This window comes from Dipodomys spectabilis, unplaced genomic scaffold (genome assembly GCF_019054845.1).
Source record: "Dipodomys spectabilis isolate Male_0828 unplaced genomic scaffold, ASM1905484v1 ptg000187l, whole genome shotgun sequence".
NCBI classification, from domain to species: domain Eukaryota; kingdom Metazoa; phylum Chordata; class Mammalia; order Rodentia; family Heteromyidae; genus Dipodomys; species Dipodomys spectabilis.
This window is the reverse complement of record NW_024870864.1, coordinates 520615-540732: the sequence shown is the minus strand read 5'-3', so window position 1 is coordinate 540732 and position 20118 is coordinate 520615. Positions and strand designations below refer to the sequence as shown.

General features: G+C 40.2%; 1 protein-coding gene across 2 annotated transcripts in view; it reads left to right on the top strand.

The window, feature by feature from the left end:
* The window catches only part of Tmem87b (transmembrane protein 87B), a 58527-nt gene that overhangs the window by 6463 nt on the left and 31946 nt on the right, over nucleotides 1–20118 (top strand). For both annotated transcript variants that reach the window (XM_042695467.1, XM_042695466.1), the window contains exons 2-8: nucleotides 596–656; nucleotides 4698–4789; nucleotides 7600–7731; nucleotides 10491–10541; nucleotides 13930–14020; nucleotides 17082–17143; nucleotides 17982–18165. In XM_042695467.1, the coding sequence (XP_042551401.1) occupies nucleotides 596–656; nucleotides 4698–4789; nucleotides 7600–7731; nucleotides 10491–10541; nucleotides 13930–14020; nucleotides 17082–17143; nucleotides 17982–18165 (673 nt within the window). The remainder of the gene's footprint in view (nucleotides 1–595; nucleotides 657–4697; nucleotides 4790–7599; nucleotides 7732–10490; nucleotides 10542–13929; nucleotides 14021–17081; nucleotides 17144–17981; nucleotides 18166–20118) is intronic.

The following is a 20118-nucleotide window of genomic DNA, read 5'->3' as shown; positions in this document are numbered from 1 at the left end:
CCAACAGAGCAGTATTCAAGTGCACAGAATTCATGTTGCATCTGAGCAGCTTATTACAATGGCAGCAGCTCTTTGTGGGGCCTGAACTCTGGGCCTGTGCGCTATCCCTCAGATCTTCAGCGTAAGGCTAGCACCCTAACACTTGAGCCATAGCGCCACTTCTGGCTATTTCTGCTTATGTGGTCCTGTAGAAACCCAGGGCTTTATGCATGCAAAGCAAGCCCTTTCCCACTGAGCCACCTTCATGGCCCCCTGGTAGCAGCTCTTTCTTTGTGGCACCAACCCTGCTTGAGACCATTTAAGGAAGCGGCATTTATGATCCTCACACATGAACTGCAGAGAGTAAATACATTGGACAAGATTTTTAGCAATTGAACTGCACAATTGGATCTCCTTTTGGGTATGGGGGGAGAGGTTTCTAGGGATTGATAGTGCTTTAGCACCTGAGCCATGCCCCTAACCCTGGCTCTGCATTTTAAAAGCTGTTCACTCTAATCCAACAGAGTGCAAGGATTAAAGTTCTGAATTTAGTGAAAGAAACTATCTTAAACCAGAGAAAAAAATTAACAAAGTCTTTCTATATTTTTCATTTCAGAAATCAGGACCTTTGATATTTAGGAAAACTATGTTTAACTCTACTGAAATCAAGTTTTCTGGTGAGTATAATAGTATAATAAGCTACAACATTAATACATATTGTAAACAGATACATTAATGTAAACTGATATAACGTAGTATATAGTAAGCTAAGTGCTTTGTTTTTAAAGTGGTGCTAACATTATAGTTTTGCTTCAATCAAGATAGGGTTATATGCAAGAATAAATTTTTCTAATCTAATTCAGAAAATGTGATATGAATCTTTAAAAATTATAAGTAATGTCTGGTAAAGTAGGCTTTAGTAAAAATGTCTGAAATTTAACTTTAAGACCTAGACTTTAAAATAAAACTAGGTAAATTTCCTTTTGTGAATATATGGAATATAATGTTATGGTTGTGATAAAAACTTTCATGGTATTGAAAAATTTCTAAGTGTACATGATATCATAGTGTAAAATTTTCTAGACATTAGCATTTTAGTTAAAGTACTAGAGCTTATAGAAGTGAAAGTAAGTGTAGAGTGTTAGACTTATTAAAGTGAAAATAAGCGTTTTAGGTATGGCTCAAATGATAGAGTACCTGCCTAGCAAATGTAAGGCCCTGAGTTCAAATCACAGTACCACAAAAAAATAATAAAGTGAAAATATTTGCTTGGTACTATCTTTGCTCTGTAAACACTGATACACAGGTTACCAATGCTTTTTAATTTTTTAATGGACTAACATAAAAAATTATATTTCCTAGATACAATTCTTGTTTTTGTTTCTAGTATCTTGACTAGGAAAGTTGGTAGCCAGAGTTAAAGCCCCAGGATAAGGAGCAATTTTCATTGTAAACTGACCTCCCCAGGACCCAAAGTTATTCCTTTTCTCTTTCTTTTTTTTTCTCATGCTGTGGTCATCTGTTAGGGATGTTTCTACCATCAGCAGAGTCTTTCCTAAAGGAAGATGACAGCCAATAGCTAAAAGGCAGAGGTACTTTAGAAATGCTCTGTGATTTCATAGGTCGTCATGTTAAGAGGAAATTGAAGTCTTGGGTAGGTAAGGAATAATTTTGGTGTGTGTTTGCTTTAATGAATTCATGTCTTAAAAGCTTTAAAAGAATCTCTGCGTAGGACTGACAACCAGATATATGGGATAAACCAAAAGCAATGCAGACTACTGAAACACAAAATTTGATGTTATGAAATCATTGCATCAGGCCTCAGAGCAAAAGTGGAGCAGTATACTCTACTCTTAAAGGATTTAAGAGCAGACGCATAACATAGTTGAGATTTAGTGAGGCAAAAACTGGCTATGTCCAATAGCACTCAGGAGAGAGGTCTTCTTGAATCATAACTGCTTATGACCTGTAGCTGGAAGGTATGGAAGAAGCATCAACTTGTGCTGGTGCTGTGCTCACTGAGCAGCCTTCTTACCACATTGGGTTCCAGGAATGCATGCAGAAAGGAGAATTAATTTGATTATTACACATCTACTTTCTAGTTATTCACTATTAGTGAATGGGCATTGTAGTTTATAAATCTACATTGGTATTGTGGGGAACAGGTGAAATAAGGAATCTGTCTTCACAGGACCAGATTTAAGTGTCTTGAAAGCTAAAAACTGCCCTTGAATATATGTCCATGTTCATGCTGTTTTGGAAGATGAGACATTCTTTGGCTATTCAGTCAAGTAGACTCAATGTTGATACTTTATGAAAATACAAAGACCCTAAAACAATTTTGAAAAAAAAAAACAAGATCAAAGAGCTTTTACTATCTGATTTTAGAACTTAAATAAGCTGTAGAATTGTGACTGTGGCTGGGCGTGGTGGTGCGCCTGTAATCCCAGCTATTCGGAAGGCTGAGCCCGGAGGATCGCTTGAGTCCAAGAGTTCTGGGCTACAGTGCGCTATGCCGATCGGGTGTCCACACTAAGTTCAGCATCAATATGGTGACCTCCCGGGAGCGGGGGAACACCAGGTTGCCTAAGGAGGGGTGAACCGGCCCAGGTCAGAATTGTGACTGTGGTTCTGACATAGGAATAGACAGGTAGAACAATGAAACAGACTAGTAAGTGCAGAAACAAACTCAAAAGTATTGTTAACAGTCGATGCAAAAACCACTGGGGAAAAAATACATCTCAATCTTAATTCTTATCATGGACTTAGGCACTTTATTCCCACCTTCATCTCTTTCTTCTGGGGCTCCATATCCACATATTTTAGATCACTTGATATTGCTAGATGATATAGTTCTTTTACAATCTTGTTTGAACAGTTTCTTATGACAATCCTTTTATCTAGAGTAGCTTTTAATACAGGGCTAACTGTGATCTTTCTATGTCTTTCCTGAATGCTTAATGTATTTAATGAGACCTCCACTGACTAGTGAAAACTCAAACTATTGGAAACTATGAGAATTACTAGAGAATTACTGGACTTCTTCCTATGCATAAGCAGACTGCTTTTCAGCCAGATTTTCAAGGGTACTGCCATCCATGCAGCTTTCTCTTACTCTTTCTCAGTTCTTCCACCTCTATGTAGTTATCCAAGAGATTCTACCAGTCTTAGCCTTTTAGACTTCTATGTATGGGCTCAGTTTGGGGTGCCCTCTGTAAGGTAACTATCCTCTAAGATAATTCTGAATGATCCTTGCTTTCTGATACTCATGGCTATTAGAGCTAGTCTCAGTTATCAATAAACTGGTAGAGGTAGGGGCTGGGAAGATGGCTCAGTGGTAGAGCGCTTGCCTTGCATGCATGAGGCCCTGGGTTCGATTCCTCAGCACCATATAAACAAAAAGAAAAAAGCCGGAAGTGGTGCTGTGGCTCAAGTGATAGAGTGCTAGCCTTGAGCTGAAGAGCTGAGGGACAGCGCCCAGACCCAGAGTTCAGGCCCCATGACCGGACCCCCCCCCCCCCCCCAAAAAAAACCAAACAAACTGGTAGAGGTAGTGTTATATCCCTTCTGACCATAGATTATAGAAGTTGTTCTGTCCCTCCTTTGGTCTATCCTTGATTACTTGCTCATTGGAAGCCAGCTGCCATGTTTAAGGATATTCTAACAGACTTTTCTAACTTTTATACTTAACCTTTTTCTTTTTACTTTTTCCCCCTCCAGTACCAAGATTTGAACTCTAGTATTAAAACCCTTTCAGTCTGTGTCATCAAATCACCTAGAACTTGAAACCTTTGGTGGTACTTTGTGATAAACAAAGGCCAAATTCCTTGGCAAAGCATAAGACCATTCATGAATTTCTCTAGCATTCTTTTTAACTGTTAACTCTTCTCTTTTCCCCAATCAAAGTTGTAACCATATTGAGTTATCTTCAGATGGTCATACTCATGCCATGCTCACACTTAGCCTGGGTAATCTTTTTTTTTTTCTTTTTTGTCGGTCGTGGGGCTTGAACTCTGGGCCTGGGTGCTGTCCCTCAGCTCTTCAGCTCAAGGCGAGCGCTCTACCACTTGAGCTACAGCGCCACTTCCGGTTTTCTGGTGGTTTATTGGAGATAGGAGTCTCACGGTCTCTCCTGCCCGGGCTGGCTTTGAACCGCGGTCCTCAGATCTCAGCCTCCTGAGTAGCTAGGATTACAGGCGTGAGCCACCAGCGCCCGGCAGCCTGGGTAATCTTTCTACATGGCTGACTCTTGCTTTTTCCTCCTCCAGCTAGCCTGCCTTTAACGACTTTCATATTCTCCTAGACTACATTAAGAGCCCTGCTCAGTGCTCTCTTCATGCTCTATCTCAACCCCTTAATCTATTGAAAGTGCTTATAGGGAGCCCTACCCTCCCCAATACCTCTTAGGTCATGGACAGGAATTGTTCATGTTTACTATTATGTCACTTTCTGCTTCACAACTGGGGGCTCATTGAGTACATTTCGAATGAGGAAGAACAGTATTTAGACTGACATAGCTGTTATTTGCATATCAAGCTACTTGGTTGATTCCAACCTTGGACTTAAAAATGAATATAGCAACTTTTGATTAATAATTTAAATGATTTTATCTGTCATTGTCACATTAAAGTAGTCTATTTTAAATATGTTCTTAAATCCTTCAGTATGTATTAAACTATGTATATTAACGTAAAATGAAACTTCCTTTTTCTAAACAGTAAAGTCATTCAGTTGTTCTGGGCCGGTGAAGTTTACCATAGAGTGGCATTTGAAATATCATACCTGTCACAATGAATATCCTGAGCTGGAAGTAAGTAAAATGCAAATCTTCATTATTTCTCACACACACACACACACACACACACACACACACACACACACACACACACACACACACACACACACACACACAACACACACACACACACACACACACACACACACACACACACACACACACACACACACACCCCTACAAAGGAAAAATTCGAAATATAAAACCATAATATTCTGATGAGTAGTAGGTAGACAGGCAAGAAATAGAAGTGTTCTAGGTTAATTTAGAGACATTGTAGCTTCCTTATAATTATCTTTAAAAAATATTAGTGTGTAAATCAGCCTTTTTAGGGCCATTGGTAAAAGGATTATGGATTATATAAAAATAAAAATCAACCTAATTTAAGAAAGAATTTAAAATTTTTTTCATTCAGTAAATTAGTTAAAAGAATCTAAAACTTTAGTGAGGACAAGTAAATTTTGTGTGTTCTAGAGAGAGATGGGATGGGCAGAAGGAGAATGAGAGAAGAGGAAAAAGCTGGGCTGAGAAAGGTCTCCCCACCGTGGCTCAGAAGCCTGGCTCTTTCCTTCTGGAATATGCTGGCTTCCTTGTGTCACTCAATAGAGATGTTCTTTGATGATTTCATGATGGTACTTGGAATGGTTTCATGATTTTCAGCTTCCATGCTGAATAATGTATGAGTTTCCATATTTTATTACTATTATCTTTTCCTTTGAAGTAGGTGCTGTTTTCTTTGAATGTTGCTTTTTCCTCCCCCTAAGTATTTTATTCCTTCACAATAAATACTTTAATGCCATGTTCTAAACTGAGGAAGTTTAACACTAATACAATATGATTATCCAATATGCAGACTTTATTAACATCTGATCAGTTTACCATTTAAGCAGAGTTTGTTGTCTGGCACAGGATTTAATCTAGAATCACATTAAATGTCTTGTTTTTAGTTGTTGATAATTTCAGAGCATATACACCATTTATTTCCGTAGTGTCTCTTAATTTGAGCATTTTTGAGGTATTCTTACAATCAGATTCAAATTAATCACTTCTAGAGAAATTGTGCAGAATAGTACTTTGTCCCATTTTGGCCAGTGTTAATTCAATCAGTTGAGTTTTTACTATAAAGTTAGCTTTCTCTTTGTTAAAATTTGTGGTGTGTGTGTGTGTGTGTGTGTGTGTGTGTGTGTGTGTGTGTGTGTGTGTGTGTGTGTGTGTGTGTGTGTGTGTGTGTGTGTGTGTGTGTGTGTGTGTGTGTGTGTGTGTGTGTGTGTGTGTGTTTGTGTTTGCAAGTGTGTTTTGTGTACTGGGCCTGGGGTTTGAACTCAGGCCTGGTTGCTCTCTCTGAGCTTTTTTGCACAAGGCTAGCACTCTACCACTTGAGGCACAGCTCCACTTTCTGCTTTTTGGTGGTTAATTGGAGATAAGAAAATCTCAGACTTTCCTCCCTGGGCTGGTTCAAACCTCAGTCCTCAGATTTCATTTCCCTGAGCGACTAGAATTACAGGTATGAGTTACCAGCACCTGGCTGGGAAAAGACCTTTGAACCCCTAAAGAAATTGTTTTCTTTCTTTTTTTTTTCACTCAAAGCATTCGTTTGTTTTAGCATCCTTTCATAATTCTTGTTTGATAAATCAGTTGTTCCTGGAGTGATTGCTAAATGATGATTTTCTCATTTTGTGTGTGTGTGTGTGTATATATATATATATGTGTGTGTGGGTGTGTGTATATATATAACACGTATTGGTATATTGTACTACATGGATGAGCTTTCCCTTTTCAAAATCTTGTCTGTCAATCACCAATATGGATATTAATTTTTCCTTTATAATACATGTTATAATAGATTGCTACATTTATTCAGTCTATCCTCTGTTTGGTCTGTTAGAGCCAACTTAGTTGCTGCTATTAGGAACTTGATTCATTCTGGGATATATGGAGCCTCACATTGTTGGTGTGTAATCATTTTCCCTATTCTCATGGATTAGCTACTTGGCTGCATTAGTTTTGTAAAACCTCCCTAATATAGGATAAAGTGGAACAAGATGTTTGTTTTATTTTTCTGGGAACGAGTCCTTTGTTGGTCATACATTTTTGTTATTACTTGTTTTTTTTTTTGGGGGGGGGGGGGGTTGGGGGTTCCGGTCATGGGGCCTGAACTCTGGGCCTGGGTACTGTCTCTCAGCTCTTCAGCTCAAGGCTAGCACTCACTTGAGCCACAGTGCCACTTCTGGCTTTTTTTTTTCTGCTTATGTGGTGCTGAGGAATCGAACCCAGGGCCTCAAGCATGCAAGGCAAGTGCTCTACCACTGAGCCACCTTCCCAGCCCATTACTTGTTTTTTTTTTTTTTTTAATGTCGGCTGTAGGGCTTGAACTCTGGGCCTGGGCACTGTCCCTCAGCTCTTCAGCTCAAGGCGAGCACTCTACCACTTGAGCTACAGCGCCACTTCCGATTTTCTGGTGGTTTAATGGAGATAGGAGTCTCACGGTCTCTCCTGCCCGGGCTGGCTTTGAACCACGATCCTCAGATCTCAGCCTCCTGAGTAGCTAGGATTACAGGCGTGAGCCACCAGCGCCCGGCTCATTACTTGTTTTTTAAGATACAGTTTTACTATATCCCAGTCTGATCTTAAACGTGAGATCCTCCAGCTTCAGCCACCCAAATGCTAATTATATTCAAATTTTTTCCTCTCTGGTATTTTATTGTATATTTTCAAGTATTCCAAACTGAAATAACTCTTGGTATTAATTAGATACTAAGTTTTACTTATCTTCTGGGAAAAAAGATGTGGAAATATATTACAACATATAATTTTACCTTGGGCAGGAGATGTCTCAAAAACATGAACTGCATTTTGATGAAGATTTGTGTAGTTATTTCAAGAATATTGACTGTTGGACAACAAAAAATGAAAACTTAGATTGCAACAGTGATTTGCAAGTGTTTCCCTCATTACATGTGAGTATCTGTCTTCCTCTTGTTAGAATGGAGCTTAGTCCTGATGGGCATAGTGGCATATATTTATAATCCCAGATACTCAAGTAGCAAAGGCAGGAGGATCTTGAACTCAGAAGGTCAGCCCTTGTAGAAAGATAGACACTCTCTCAAAATGAAAACAAAAGGACTAGGAATGTGGCTCAAGTGGTAGAGTACCTACCTAGCAAGTAGGAGATCCTAGGTTCAATTCCCACAGCCACCAGGGGAAAAAAGTATTCACAGTAAATACAAATATGAACTTAAATAGTGCTTTATCCTATTTTGATAAAGAAAGGTACCTAGCTATTAACTCCTAGCTTTAGTTTTTATGTGTATAGTAAGTAAAATATTACTTAGTTTTTATGTGTATAGTAAGTAAAATATTATATATAATAAGTATATAGTAAGTAAAATATTTATGCCCTGTTCCTCTTGTTTTCATCTCTTTATTGAAACATTCTTTATGATCTGCTTTTTTTTTCTTTTTTTTTTTGTCAGTTGTGGGGCTTGAACTCTGGGCCTGGGCGCTGTTCCTGTGCTCTTCAGCTCAAGGCGAGCGCTCTACCGTTTGAGCCACAGCGCCACTTGCGGTTTTCTAGTGGTTTATTGGAGATAAGAGTCTCACGGACTTTCTTGCCTGGGCTGGCTTTGAACCGGGATCCTCAGATCTCAGCCTCCCGAGTAGCTAGGATTACAGGTGTGAGCCACCAGCACCTGGCTCTTATTTTTTTCTTATGTCCACTCTGCTCAGGCCTTAGTCCTTATCATCCTATTGCTTCAGCCATAGTCAAGGTCACTGATCTGTTCCTTTTACTAAAGGTCCTAATTTCTCAGCAGCAGTAACAGAACATTCCCTCCTTTTTTTTTTGGTTGGTGGTGGAGCTTGAACTCTGGGCCTCGGTACTGTCCCTCACCTCTTCAGCTCAAGGCTAGTGCTCTACTTGAGCCACAATGTCACTTCCAGTTTTCTGAGTAGTTAGATAAGAGTCTCACAGACTTTTCCTGACCGGGCTGGTTTGAACCGTGATCACCAGATCTCAGCCTCCTGAGTAGCTAGGATTACAGGCATGAGCCACCAGCGCCTGGCTACATTCCCTCCTTCTTTATGCCTTCCTCCTCTGAAGCATGTTAGGTTATAAATGTTATAAGCAATCAGCCCTGTAGGGAAGTTATGGTCTTTAACTTACATTTGTTCTGGACATTCCAAATGATTTCTTTTTTTTTTTTTTTTTGCTAGTCCTGGGCTTGCACTCTGTGTGACTGTTGTCCTTGAGCTGTTGAACTCAAGGTTAGCACTCTACTATTTGAACCTTGGCTCTGTTTCTGGCATTTTGGTGGTTAATTGGTGATAAGAGTCTCACAGACTTTCCTATAGGAAAATCTGGGCTGGCTTTGAACCACAATCCTCAGATCTTACCCTCCATTGTACCTAAGATTACAGGTTCCTGGCTTCCAAAATGATTTGTATAAAAGTGTAATAAATATGCAGGAAACTACACGTAAGAATACACCTTGTTGAGTTTTCAGTAACTGAGGATACCTTTATTAACCCAGATTAAGTATAAAACATTTTAACAACTAGATCCCCTTTTGATTTCCTAACACTTTCAGCCTAATAGTAATATTTCTTTTTATTTTATTTTATTTTTTCTTTTTATTGTGAAAATACTGTACAGAGGGGGTTACAATTACATGGGCAAGATAATGAGTACATTTCTTTTTTTTTTTTTTTTTTTTTGGGGGGGGGTCCGGTCGTGGGGCCTGAACTCTGGGCCTGGGCGCTGTCCCTCAGCTCTTCAGCTCAAGGCTAGCGCTTTACCACTTGAGCCACAGCGCCACTTCCGGCTTTTTTTTTTTCTTTTTGCTTATGTGGTGCTGAAGAATTGAACCCAGGGCCTCAGGCATGCAAGGCAAGCGCTCTACCACTGAGCCACCTTCCCAGCCCCATGAGTACATTTCTTATCAAGCATTGTAGCCTCCTCCTTTGTTTCCCCTTCCCATCCTTCCCCCACACACCCCCCCTCCCGCACCAAAGTTGTAAAGTTCATTTTCAACATAATGACAAGTACATCTCATTGTTGCAATGGGTCCACCTGTATCCCTATTTAAATGATTTGTTTTTCCCCTTCCCCTCTACAAATTATACCATCACATACAGTGAAAGCAGGGGTTATACCGTAGGGGAGGGACATACAAAGCAACAAAGAAATAATCTTATAAATGTGTTAGAAACAATTGCATGAAAGAAAAAAAAAACATTTGAATACATACCTTAGAGTCAGTAATATTTCTAATAGTAATCACACTGATAGGAAGTAATTTGGGGTTTTTTATGTTTTTGTTTTTTGTTTTTGTTGTTGCCAGTCCTGGGGCTTGAACTCAGGGACTGGGCACTGTCCTTGTTTCTTCATGCTCAAAGCTAGTGCTCTACCACTTGAGCCACAGCACCACGCCAGCCTTTTCTGAGAAGTTCATTGGAGATGAGTCTCTCACAGACTTTCCTGCCTGGGCTGGCTTTGAACCATGATCCTCAGATCTCAGCCTTCTGAGTAGCTAGGATTACCGACATGAACTACCAGCACCTGGCCAGGAAGTAATTTATATGGCAGAATTATCTTACTCATAATTAGAGTACAAGGACAGTTGTATTCTGATCTTTAACTTTCAAATCTTCATTTTTTAAATGTATTCGTATTAGAACTTTTCCCTCATTGAAATGAGCAATATAATTTTTTTTCCAGAATAAAGAACTAATGAGTGTGAGAAATATTTCAAACCAGGAAGGATCACTGGTAAGCTATTTTATTTGTATTTAAATTAAATGTTCACAATTTTTGTATGATTTAAAAAGTTGGCGCACAGATATTTAGAGAATCATAATTATGAAGCGTCCTATTTTAAATAGTATGCTTTCTTATAGGCGTCTATAAATTCTACTTACTTGTTTTTGTTTAAAACTTTTTAAAAAATATAAGATGAATTTCTGAGCAGCCTTTGTTTTTTTGTTTTTGTTTTTTTGTCAGTCATGGGGTTTGAACTCTGGGCCTGAGTGCTGTCCCTGAGCTCTTCAGCTCAAGGTGAGCACTCTACCACTTGATCCATAGCACCACTTCCGGTTTTCTGCTGGTTAATTGGAGATAAGAGTCTCAAGAACGTTCCTGCCCCAACTGGCTTTGAACCATGCTCCTCAGATCTCAGCCTCCTGAGTAGCTAGGATTACAGGTGTGAGCCACCAGCACCCGGCTCCAGCCTTTGTTTTTTAAAAAATATAATTTTATTGTTACTAAAGTATTCTACAGAGGAGTTACCATTTCATAAGTCAGGTAATGAGTACATTTCTTTTCCTGGACAATGTCACTCCTTCCTTTGCTTTCTCCGAGTTTCCCCCTCCCGTTTCTGTCCACAAGCTACATCCTTCTTTTCCACATAGTGTAATGAATAGCATGATTGCAGCCTTTCTTTCCTTGAAAAAAAAATTCTAGTTCTTGGTGTGCAAGGAAGCATTCTAATAGACTACTGTTATCGTTAAGGATGTAAGGATAGAGACAGTGAATGTAACATAATGGAAGAGGGAATTTGTGCTATTTTGAGAGATTACTGAAAGTCAGAAGATTGAGGTATGATCTCAGAAGGGTTAGAAGGTATTATGTGTATTTTGGTCTTGGGGCTTGAACTCAGCCTGAGTGTTGTTTCTGAGCTTTTTCTCTCAAGGCTAGTGCTCTACCACTTTGAGCCACAGCACCACTCCCAGTCTTTTGGTAGTTAATTGGAAATAAGAGTCTCATAGACTTTCCTGCCCAGGCTGGCTTCAAATTGTGATCCTCATATCTAGGATTATAAGCCACTGGCTCCTAGCTTGATGTTTGCTTTTGTATGTGGTTTTCTATCTCCTCTTTAGGGAGCCTAAAGAGAAGACTGATGATGGGGAGGAATCCACTCTTCAATGGCCAGGACAAACTGTGTCACATGGAGTAGGAGGAAAGAAAGAGGGGATAGAAAATGAGAAGGTGGGATGTGCCTAGTTTGGGCTGGCCTTGGGAAGATTCATTAACATAATGGGACAGTTTTATTCCCCTATGGGACTGCTAGAAATATAATACCTTAAGAAATTTGAGGATCTGGGAGCTGGTGGCTCATGCCTATAATCCTAGCTACACAGGAGGCTGAGTTCTGAGGGTTGCAGTTTAAAGTTAGCTGCAGCAGGAAAGTCCTTGAGACTCTTTTTTTTTTGGGGGGGGGGGTGTCCAGTCGTGGGGCCTAAACTCTGGGCCTGGACGCTGTCCCTCAGCTCTTCAGCTCAAGGCTAGCGCTCTACCACTTGAGCCACAGCGCCACTTCCGGCTTTTTTTTTTCTTTTTGCTTATGTGGTGCTAAGGAATTGAACCCAGGGCCTCAGGCATGCATGGCAAGCGCTCTACCACTGAGCCACTTTCCCAGCCCCTTGAGACTCTTACCTCCACAAAACTACTCAGAAAAAGCTGGAAGTGGCACTGTGCCTCAAGTTGTAGAGCTCTAGCCTTGAGCACAGAGAGGCTCAGGGACAGTGCCTAGGCCCTGAGTTCAAGCACCAGGACTGGCAAAAAAAAAAAAAAGGAAATTTGAGGGTTGTAGGAGTGGCTTGGTTGGTAGAGCACTAGCCAGTAAACCAAAGTGTCAGGTATGGAGTTTGAGTCTTGGTCTCACACTAAAAAAATATTTAAATGATTTAGCCTATATATAGTTGGCCTTCAGCACCAGCAAGTTCTACATCCATGGATTTTGCTTACATGGCTACAACCAACTGTAGATCAGAGTAGTAGGGAAACAGATTCTGTATTGAACCATGTATACTCATTTTTCTTGTCACTGCTACCTAAACAATACAGTATACCAACTCTTACACATCATTTATATTAAGTTAAAAGTAATCAGAGATGTTGTAAGCAACTCTGGATAAGCAAATACTCTGCCATAAGGGACTTAAGCATCCATTGATTTTTTTCATACCTATTTGATGAGGTGTGTTTGGCCTGGAACTAAGTTCCTCACTGATCCTGTAGTATGGATGTACTTAGACTCATTTCTCTCTTTCCTTTTTCTTTTTCCTTTTGTTGTTGTTGTTGTTATTGTTATTATTAGATAGGGTCTTGCTATGTTGCCCAGCCTAGCCTTCAACTTGAGATCCTCCTGCCTAGCCTCCTAAGTAACTATTCCCAGTCTCACTCATTTCTGACAATGTTATCAAATTTCCTCCTTCCTCAGCTGTTTTCCCCCCTTTTTTAGCCAGTACTGGGGCTTGAATTCAGGGAGTAAGCGCTATACCTGAGGGGTTTTTTTTCTACCACTTGAGCTATAGTTCCACTTCTAGCTCTTTGTGGTTAATTAGAAATAAGGGTCTCATGGACTTTCCTGCCCAGGCTGGCTTTGATCATAGATCTTAGCCTCCTGAATAGCTAGGATTATAGGGATGTGCCATCAGCTCCCAGCCCTCAACTCAATTATTGTAAAACATTTAAATAAAACCGAATGTTTCAAATCATTAGGATAAAATATATGAATAGTGATAATAGTAAAACATACAGTAGTAATATAGGGGGAACCTGTAGATATGTAAGAGGTGAGGAACACTGAACATGAGAACCTTTTTCTTCTGTCCCTTTGAATTGGGTAGGATGATAAGAAAAAAATGAAAGCAGTATCTATCCTTCCACTGCCTAGCATTCTTTAGTCTGTTTTTTCTATTTGTATTTTTTTTTATAAGTAACCCAAATGTGGCTCACTCTGTAATCCTAGCTACTCAAAAGACTGAGATCTGAGGATCATGGTTCAAAGCCAGCCTGGGCAGGAAAGTCTGTGACACTCCAGAATTGGAGCTGCGGCTCAAATGGTAGAGCCCTGGCCTTGAGCAAAAGAAGCTTAGGGACAGTGCCAGACAGGACAGGGACAGACCTGGAGATCAAGCCCCAGGACTGACACACACACATATACAAAAAAAAAAGAGTAACCCAATTCAGTTACCAAAAATTGCTCTAAAATGTGAACAAAGCTGGAAGTGTGGCTTAAATAGTAGAATGCTTGCCTATAAAGCACAAGACTGAGTTCACACCTCAGTACTGCCCCCCAAAAAATGAAGTGAGCAGTTGTGACTAGATCTTATATAGCAATTTATTTAAAATAACAGGATTTTCCCCATCATTTCAGGATGTTGTAGCCAAGACACAGAGGGATGGCTTTCATATCTTTATTGTTTCTATTAAAACGGACCAAACAACTGCCAGCTGGAATCTGAATGGTATGGCTAACCTACATGCATATTGCCGATGGTCTGCATTTTCTGTGTTCTGTGCTTTTTGTCCTTTATCTGAATTTTTTATTGTTTGTTAGAAGCATGTCTTTAAACATTGATTTATGTTGTAAATTTATTTTGAGGACTTAAAGCTTTATGCTTACCTAAATACTCATATTTCTTTCTTTTTTTCATCAATCCTAGGGCTTGAGCTCAGGGCCTGGGTGTTTTGCTCAAGGACAGTGTTCTACATTTAAGCCACAGCTCCACTTCCAGGTTTTTTTTGGCAGTTTAGTGGAGATAAGAGCCTCACAAAAAGAAAAGGAAAGAAAAAGAAAAAAGAGACTCACAGCCAGGCATCGGTGGCTCATACCTGTAATCCTAGCTACTTAGAAGGATCTTAGGATCACAGTTCAAAGCCATCCCAAGCAGGAACGTCTATGAGACTTATCCAATTAACTACCAAAAAGCTGGAGATGGCATTGTTTCTCAAAGTGGTAGAGCACTAGCCTTGAGCATAAGAGACAGTGCTTAGGCCCTAAGATCAAGCACCAGAACCAGCAAAAAAAAAATAGCTCACAGACTTTCCTGTCTGGACTGGCTTCAAACCATGATCCTTAGATCTCAGCCTCCTAAGTAGTTAGGAAAACAGGCATAAGCCACCAGCACTATCATTAATGGATTGGAAATGTTATTGTTAAGTGGAGAAAATTTTGAAAAATTTATTTCTTCAATTGAGAAAAAAACTTTGTGATTAAATTTTCAATTTCAGATTTTGCAGTGGAACATAAAATTTCTTATTTTGCTAATATGTAGAAATGTGTAGGCCACATCTTACTTGTATTTGAAGTGAATTATCTTCTCTGTTGAAAATGGCCATCAGGAGATTTAAAGATTTGAAATTATCTGTCTGTAGCTTAGTCAAGTAGCATGTCTCTCAGCTGTGGCTTCCGGTGTGTGTAGCTCTTCATCAATGTGCCTCATTAAGCCTTAGTTCCATAATATCTACAACAGTAGGCTCAATAAGCACTTTTCAAAGAGATGAATGCTTTCACAGATTCCAGAATTTGGCTGATGTTTTTCAGATGGCTTTCCACTGGGCCAACAGTAGCTATAAATAGTCTGTGACCATCTTAGCTATGTGCCTTACTGCTCTGATTCAGCCACTGTGGTCATGGAAGGGAAAATGATGCTTTGCCTTTGAGGAAGTGCTTAGGCCACTAGGGGGATTTAGGGACAGAAATTCTTGTGGTAAACAGGCTTTACTACAGAGGAGGCTTGGAGCAAGTGTACTGCAGGTCTCACAAAGGGAAGCTGCTGATGTTGGCTGCTCTGGAAGTGTGAAGTAGGTCTTTGTCAGGGGCCTTGCCATCATCCTGTTTGTTACCTAATTGTCTTAGACTGTTGTGTGCTGCCATAACAGACTGTATAATACTATGTAATGAAGAATTCAAATGTATTTTCTCACAGTTTTGGTAGGTTGCCTGCATCTTAGGGGTGCTATGTCTGTTTCCAGAATGATGCCCTGAACTCTGTCCTTACATTGCAGAAAGGATGGAAAAGCAAAAGAGGAAAAGTGCTGGGTCCTAATGGTGGCGTCTAACCCTCTAATGAGGCATTAATACATTCATGAGGAGTTCCTCAAAAGGCCCTACTTCTTTTTTGTGGTGCTGAGGATCAAACTTAGGGCTTCTTGTATATTAGACAGTGCTCTGCTAGCTACATCTCTAGCCTGAAGCCTTACTTGTCAGTACACCACTGTGGGGATTAAGGTTTTTTGTTTGTTTTTTAATTTTTTTGTGCCAGTCCTGGGGTTTGAACTCAGGGCCTTGGGCACTTTCCCTGAGCTTTTGTCCTCAAGGCTAGTACTTTACCACTTGAATCAGAGGTCTACCTATGGCTTTTTGGTAGTTAATTGGAGATGAGTCTCATGGACTTTCCTGCCCAAGCTGGCTTTAAACTGCTATCTTAAGATCTCAACCTCCCTAGAAGCTTGGATTACAGATGTGAGCCACTGCTGCCCAGTGGGATTAACTTCTTTAAAAAAAATTTTTTTTATGTTAGTCCTGGGGCTTGAACTCAGGGCCTGGATATTGTCCCTGAGCCTTTTTTTTTTTTTTTTTTTTTGGTGTTTAATTGGAGATAAAAGTCTTACAGACTTTCCTGCCAGGGCTGGCTTTGAACTGCGATCTTCAGATCTTAACTTTGTGAGAAGCTGCTTGATTATAGCCTGATGCCTATGATTCACCATCACCCAGCTTTGGTATTACGTTTTAACATACGAATTTTGGTAGCATCTAGACCATAGCACTGACTTGCATGCACCCTTTTCATTCTCAGGTTTTGTGTCTTTTCCACTGATAGGCAATTTTAGGTTCCCACTAATTAGTAAGGAGCTATTATTTACAAGGCTTGCTTGTCTTGCATTGGATTTGTCTTCTGAGACAAAACTGAAACCAGATATATGTGTTGTGTGCCCTGTCCCAAGTGTCATTGACAAAAATAAGGCCCTCCGAGACATCAGTGACCATCAGCTAGGTGACCATTCCGAGGTCTAGCCTGGTAATCAGCAGTACTTTGCATTTGTATTTGACACTTTTGTTTTTTGGGTTTTTTTTGTTTGTTTTTTTGTTGGTTACAGGGCTTGACCTCTGGGCCTAGGCACTGTCCCTGGTCTCTTCAGCTCAAGGCCTGCTCTACCACTTGAGCCACAGCGCCACTTCCGGTTTTCTGAGTGGTTAATTGGAGATAAGAGTCTCACAGACTTTCCTACCCAGGCTGGCTTTGGACTACAATCCTCAGATCTCAACCTCCTGAGTAGCTAGGATTACAGGCATAAGCCACTGGTGCCTGGCTTGTATTTGACACTGTTTTTCATAGTGACGTATGTAAAAGTGAAGGTATCTTGGTAAGATTATATGTGCACAGGTAAAAATTCAATATTTAATAGCACAGTTTGTCTCTGCGGAGCTTTCTGGAAAATAAGCTTATACTTAAAGACTTAAGAAGGATTAATTATTAATTAGCTCATTGTTCCTTTTCTGTCCCTTTCTGTTGCTGTCACTAGTTTCTCTTTCTATGATGGGGCCTCATGGATATATCTCTGCATCAGATTGGCCTCTAATGATTGTGAGTATTATTTGTATTTTTCCCCTTTTTAAAGTAATGAACTTTGTGTACTAAATAGGAAATTTAAAGCTTCTGAAGAGCTAGGTGTTAGAAAAATGGAGGAGAAAGAAACAGGCCAGTCTCAGTCTCAACAGGCTAGCTCTGTTTATTGAGGTATAGCGGCAACGCGTGGCAACCTTCCTGGGAATGGAGGTGGGGTTGGAGTTAGGCTTTTATGGGGTCTAATCAAGGAAACAGAAGTTATTGAAAAGGCTATTGTGGCTAGGGAGGTGGGGACTTTCAGTTAGGCTCACAATGGAATGTTGATGGCCAGACTTAGGTCAGATTGCCCTGCCTGTACATCAAGCATGTCCATGCATACCTGGGGTTTTGCCTGACTTGGAATAATAAGGTGGGAGGAGGGTCAACCCTTAATATTCCATCTTTTTTGGGTCCAGTTGTGGGGCCTGAACTTTGGGCCTAGGCGCTGTCCCTCAGCTCTTCAGCTCAAGGCTAGCGCTCTACCACTTGAGCCACAGCACCACTTCCAGCTTTTTTCTTTTTGCTTATATGGTGCTGAGGAATCGAACCCACGGCCTCAGGCATGCAAGGCAAGCACTCTACCACTGAGCCACCTTCCCAGTCCCTAATATTCCATCTTTAGATACATAAAAAGATTGGGCCAAGAGGGAAGAGGTAAATCATTTGCTGGGTAGTACTAATCCCTCAATATCTAATGCTTTGATATACCCTCTATATCTGGTTCTAGAGTGACTGGAATTGGATACTTAAATGTAGAAATGCCAACTTTCAAATGATCAGAAGATTTAATTGACTAGAATTTCTTCTCTTCCTGCAGTTTTATATGGTGATGTGTATTGTTTATATATTATATGGTGTGCTCTGGCTGACATGGTCTGCCTGTTACTGGAAAGATATATTAAGAATACAATTTTGGATTGCAGCTGTGATTTTCCTAGGAATGCTTGAAAAAGCAATTTTTTATACGGAATACCAAAACATCAACAGCACTGGATTGTCAAGTAAGTTTTGTCTCAAAAATGTAATAATAGTCCAAGAAGAGAGTGTCAGAATAGGACCCATTGGGACTAGCATATGTTCTCTTCATTTTCTGTTTTCCTTCTTATAATGTACCCTTCATTTTTCTTCCTAGAAAAATAAAATTCCCATTCTCTAAGGTTCAAAAATAACACAAGGTTCTGGGTAGGGATATTTCCAGTAAGGTCAGTCCCTTGAACAGCTCTCCTTTTCTTTTTTCAATCTTATTTTCCCTTTTTTGCTGAAAAAGAAAAGGAAGATAATTTGGCTCCAGTGCGTAAAATTCAGTGGTACTACCCAGGTGGACCATTCCTATAGTCTCCATGTGCTGTTGACCCTCCTTTCAGTCCTATAAGAACTTTATATATCCAGGGGATGCATCACCACTGTTCACACAGGGAGGACTACACATGTGTGCCCCAGACTGCTGCTAGAAATTAGATTGCAAAAAGGCCAGCGAAGTAAAGGTTCATTTCTACCACTGAAAGGGAGATAAGTTTAAAGGCTTGAAAATGCTTCAGAATATACTTGAGTGGTCAGTTGCAAATGATCTTGGTATAGATAGAATTATGTCCCTTATTTTATTTTTAGACATACTAGAAAGAAAAAGTGAATTTGAATATAAATAAAACTAATTTGTGGTCATGTGGATAATTGAAGTTCATGGGAATTTATTATACTGGTTTGTGTTGAAGATTTTCCCAAATAAAAAGATTAAAAGGGGATGTACAGAAGGATAAAGAAGGAAATGAAGGAGGGCTCAAGTGGTAGAATACCAGCATTGAATCAAAAGCCAAATGAGAGTGCAAGGCCCTGAGTTTAAGTCCCCGTACACACAGAGACACATCCACAGAGACATACGAAGGGGGTAAAGAAAGGGCCAAAGGTTGCATGCTAGAGGTATTACTACCACGTAAGTTTTATCAGGTGTGTGTTCACATTAGCTCTAAATCAGGTAATGATGGAGAGGTTGGGTCTGCTGATTAGGCTGAAGCATGGTTGAATGTCAGTGAAGGCAAGCTCATTTCTGTGAGCTATGATGATCTCTAGAGAGTGCAGAGGTGAGAGCAGCAAGCCTGAGATCCAGGAAAAGACTCCATCCTCAGGGAATCTATGTTCTCCATCTGAGATGGCATCAGAGGTTTGGAAGTGAAATCCCGTGGCTTTGAAAAATCCTGTCCTGTAAAAGTTGCACAAAAGTTGGCTGATACCTTTTTGATCTTCCCAAGAAGGAATTCTGTAAAATGAACTGCCTTGGCTCAGTATTGATCCTGGAAGGCTAGAAGTTAGAAAAACCATCAGAGCTGGGCGCCGGTGGCTCACGCCTGTAATCCTAGCTATTCAGGAGGCTGAGATCTGAGGATCATGCTTCAAAGCCAGCCCGGGCAGGAAAGTCCGTGAGACTCTTATCTCTAATAAACCACTAGAAAACCAGAAGTGGTGCTGTAGCTCAAGTGGTAGAGCGCTCGCCTTGAGCTGAAGAGCACAGGGACAGCGCCCAAGCCTAGAGTTCAAGCCCCATGACCGACCAAAAAACAAACAAAAAACATTAGAAGGACCAGAAGCACATCCATTCATAGTAGGCTGTGTTAGACTAATTCCTCTTATTGCTAGATTTGCAGTTAAGAAAATACAGCAAAAGTAGGATAGCTATATTTCTTTGATATTTGACAGGATGGGCACAACAGAGTACCAGAAGCTGAAATCTGGCTGAGTAACTAGTTCTGCAACCAATTTTTAAAATGTATCCATATGTAAAGAGTTCATGCAGTTAGCTAGCCACTCATCAGTCCTAACAGTTTAGACCTGTGCAGTCCATTCTGGTACCACGAGCCACCTACTATTAAAATTTTCAAATAAATTATTTAATAATTCATTCCCTAAGTTATGCTAGCTGTTGTTTAGGAGTCTGAAAAAGCACAAGTGGCCACAGGTTA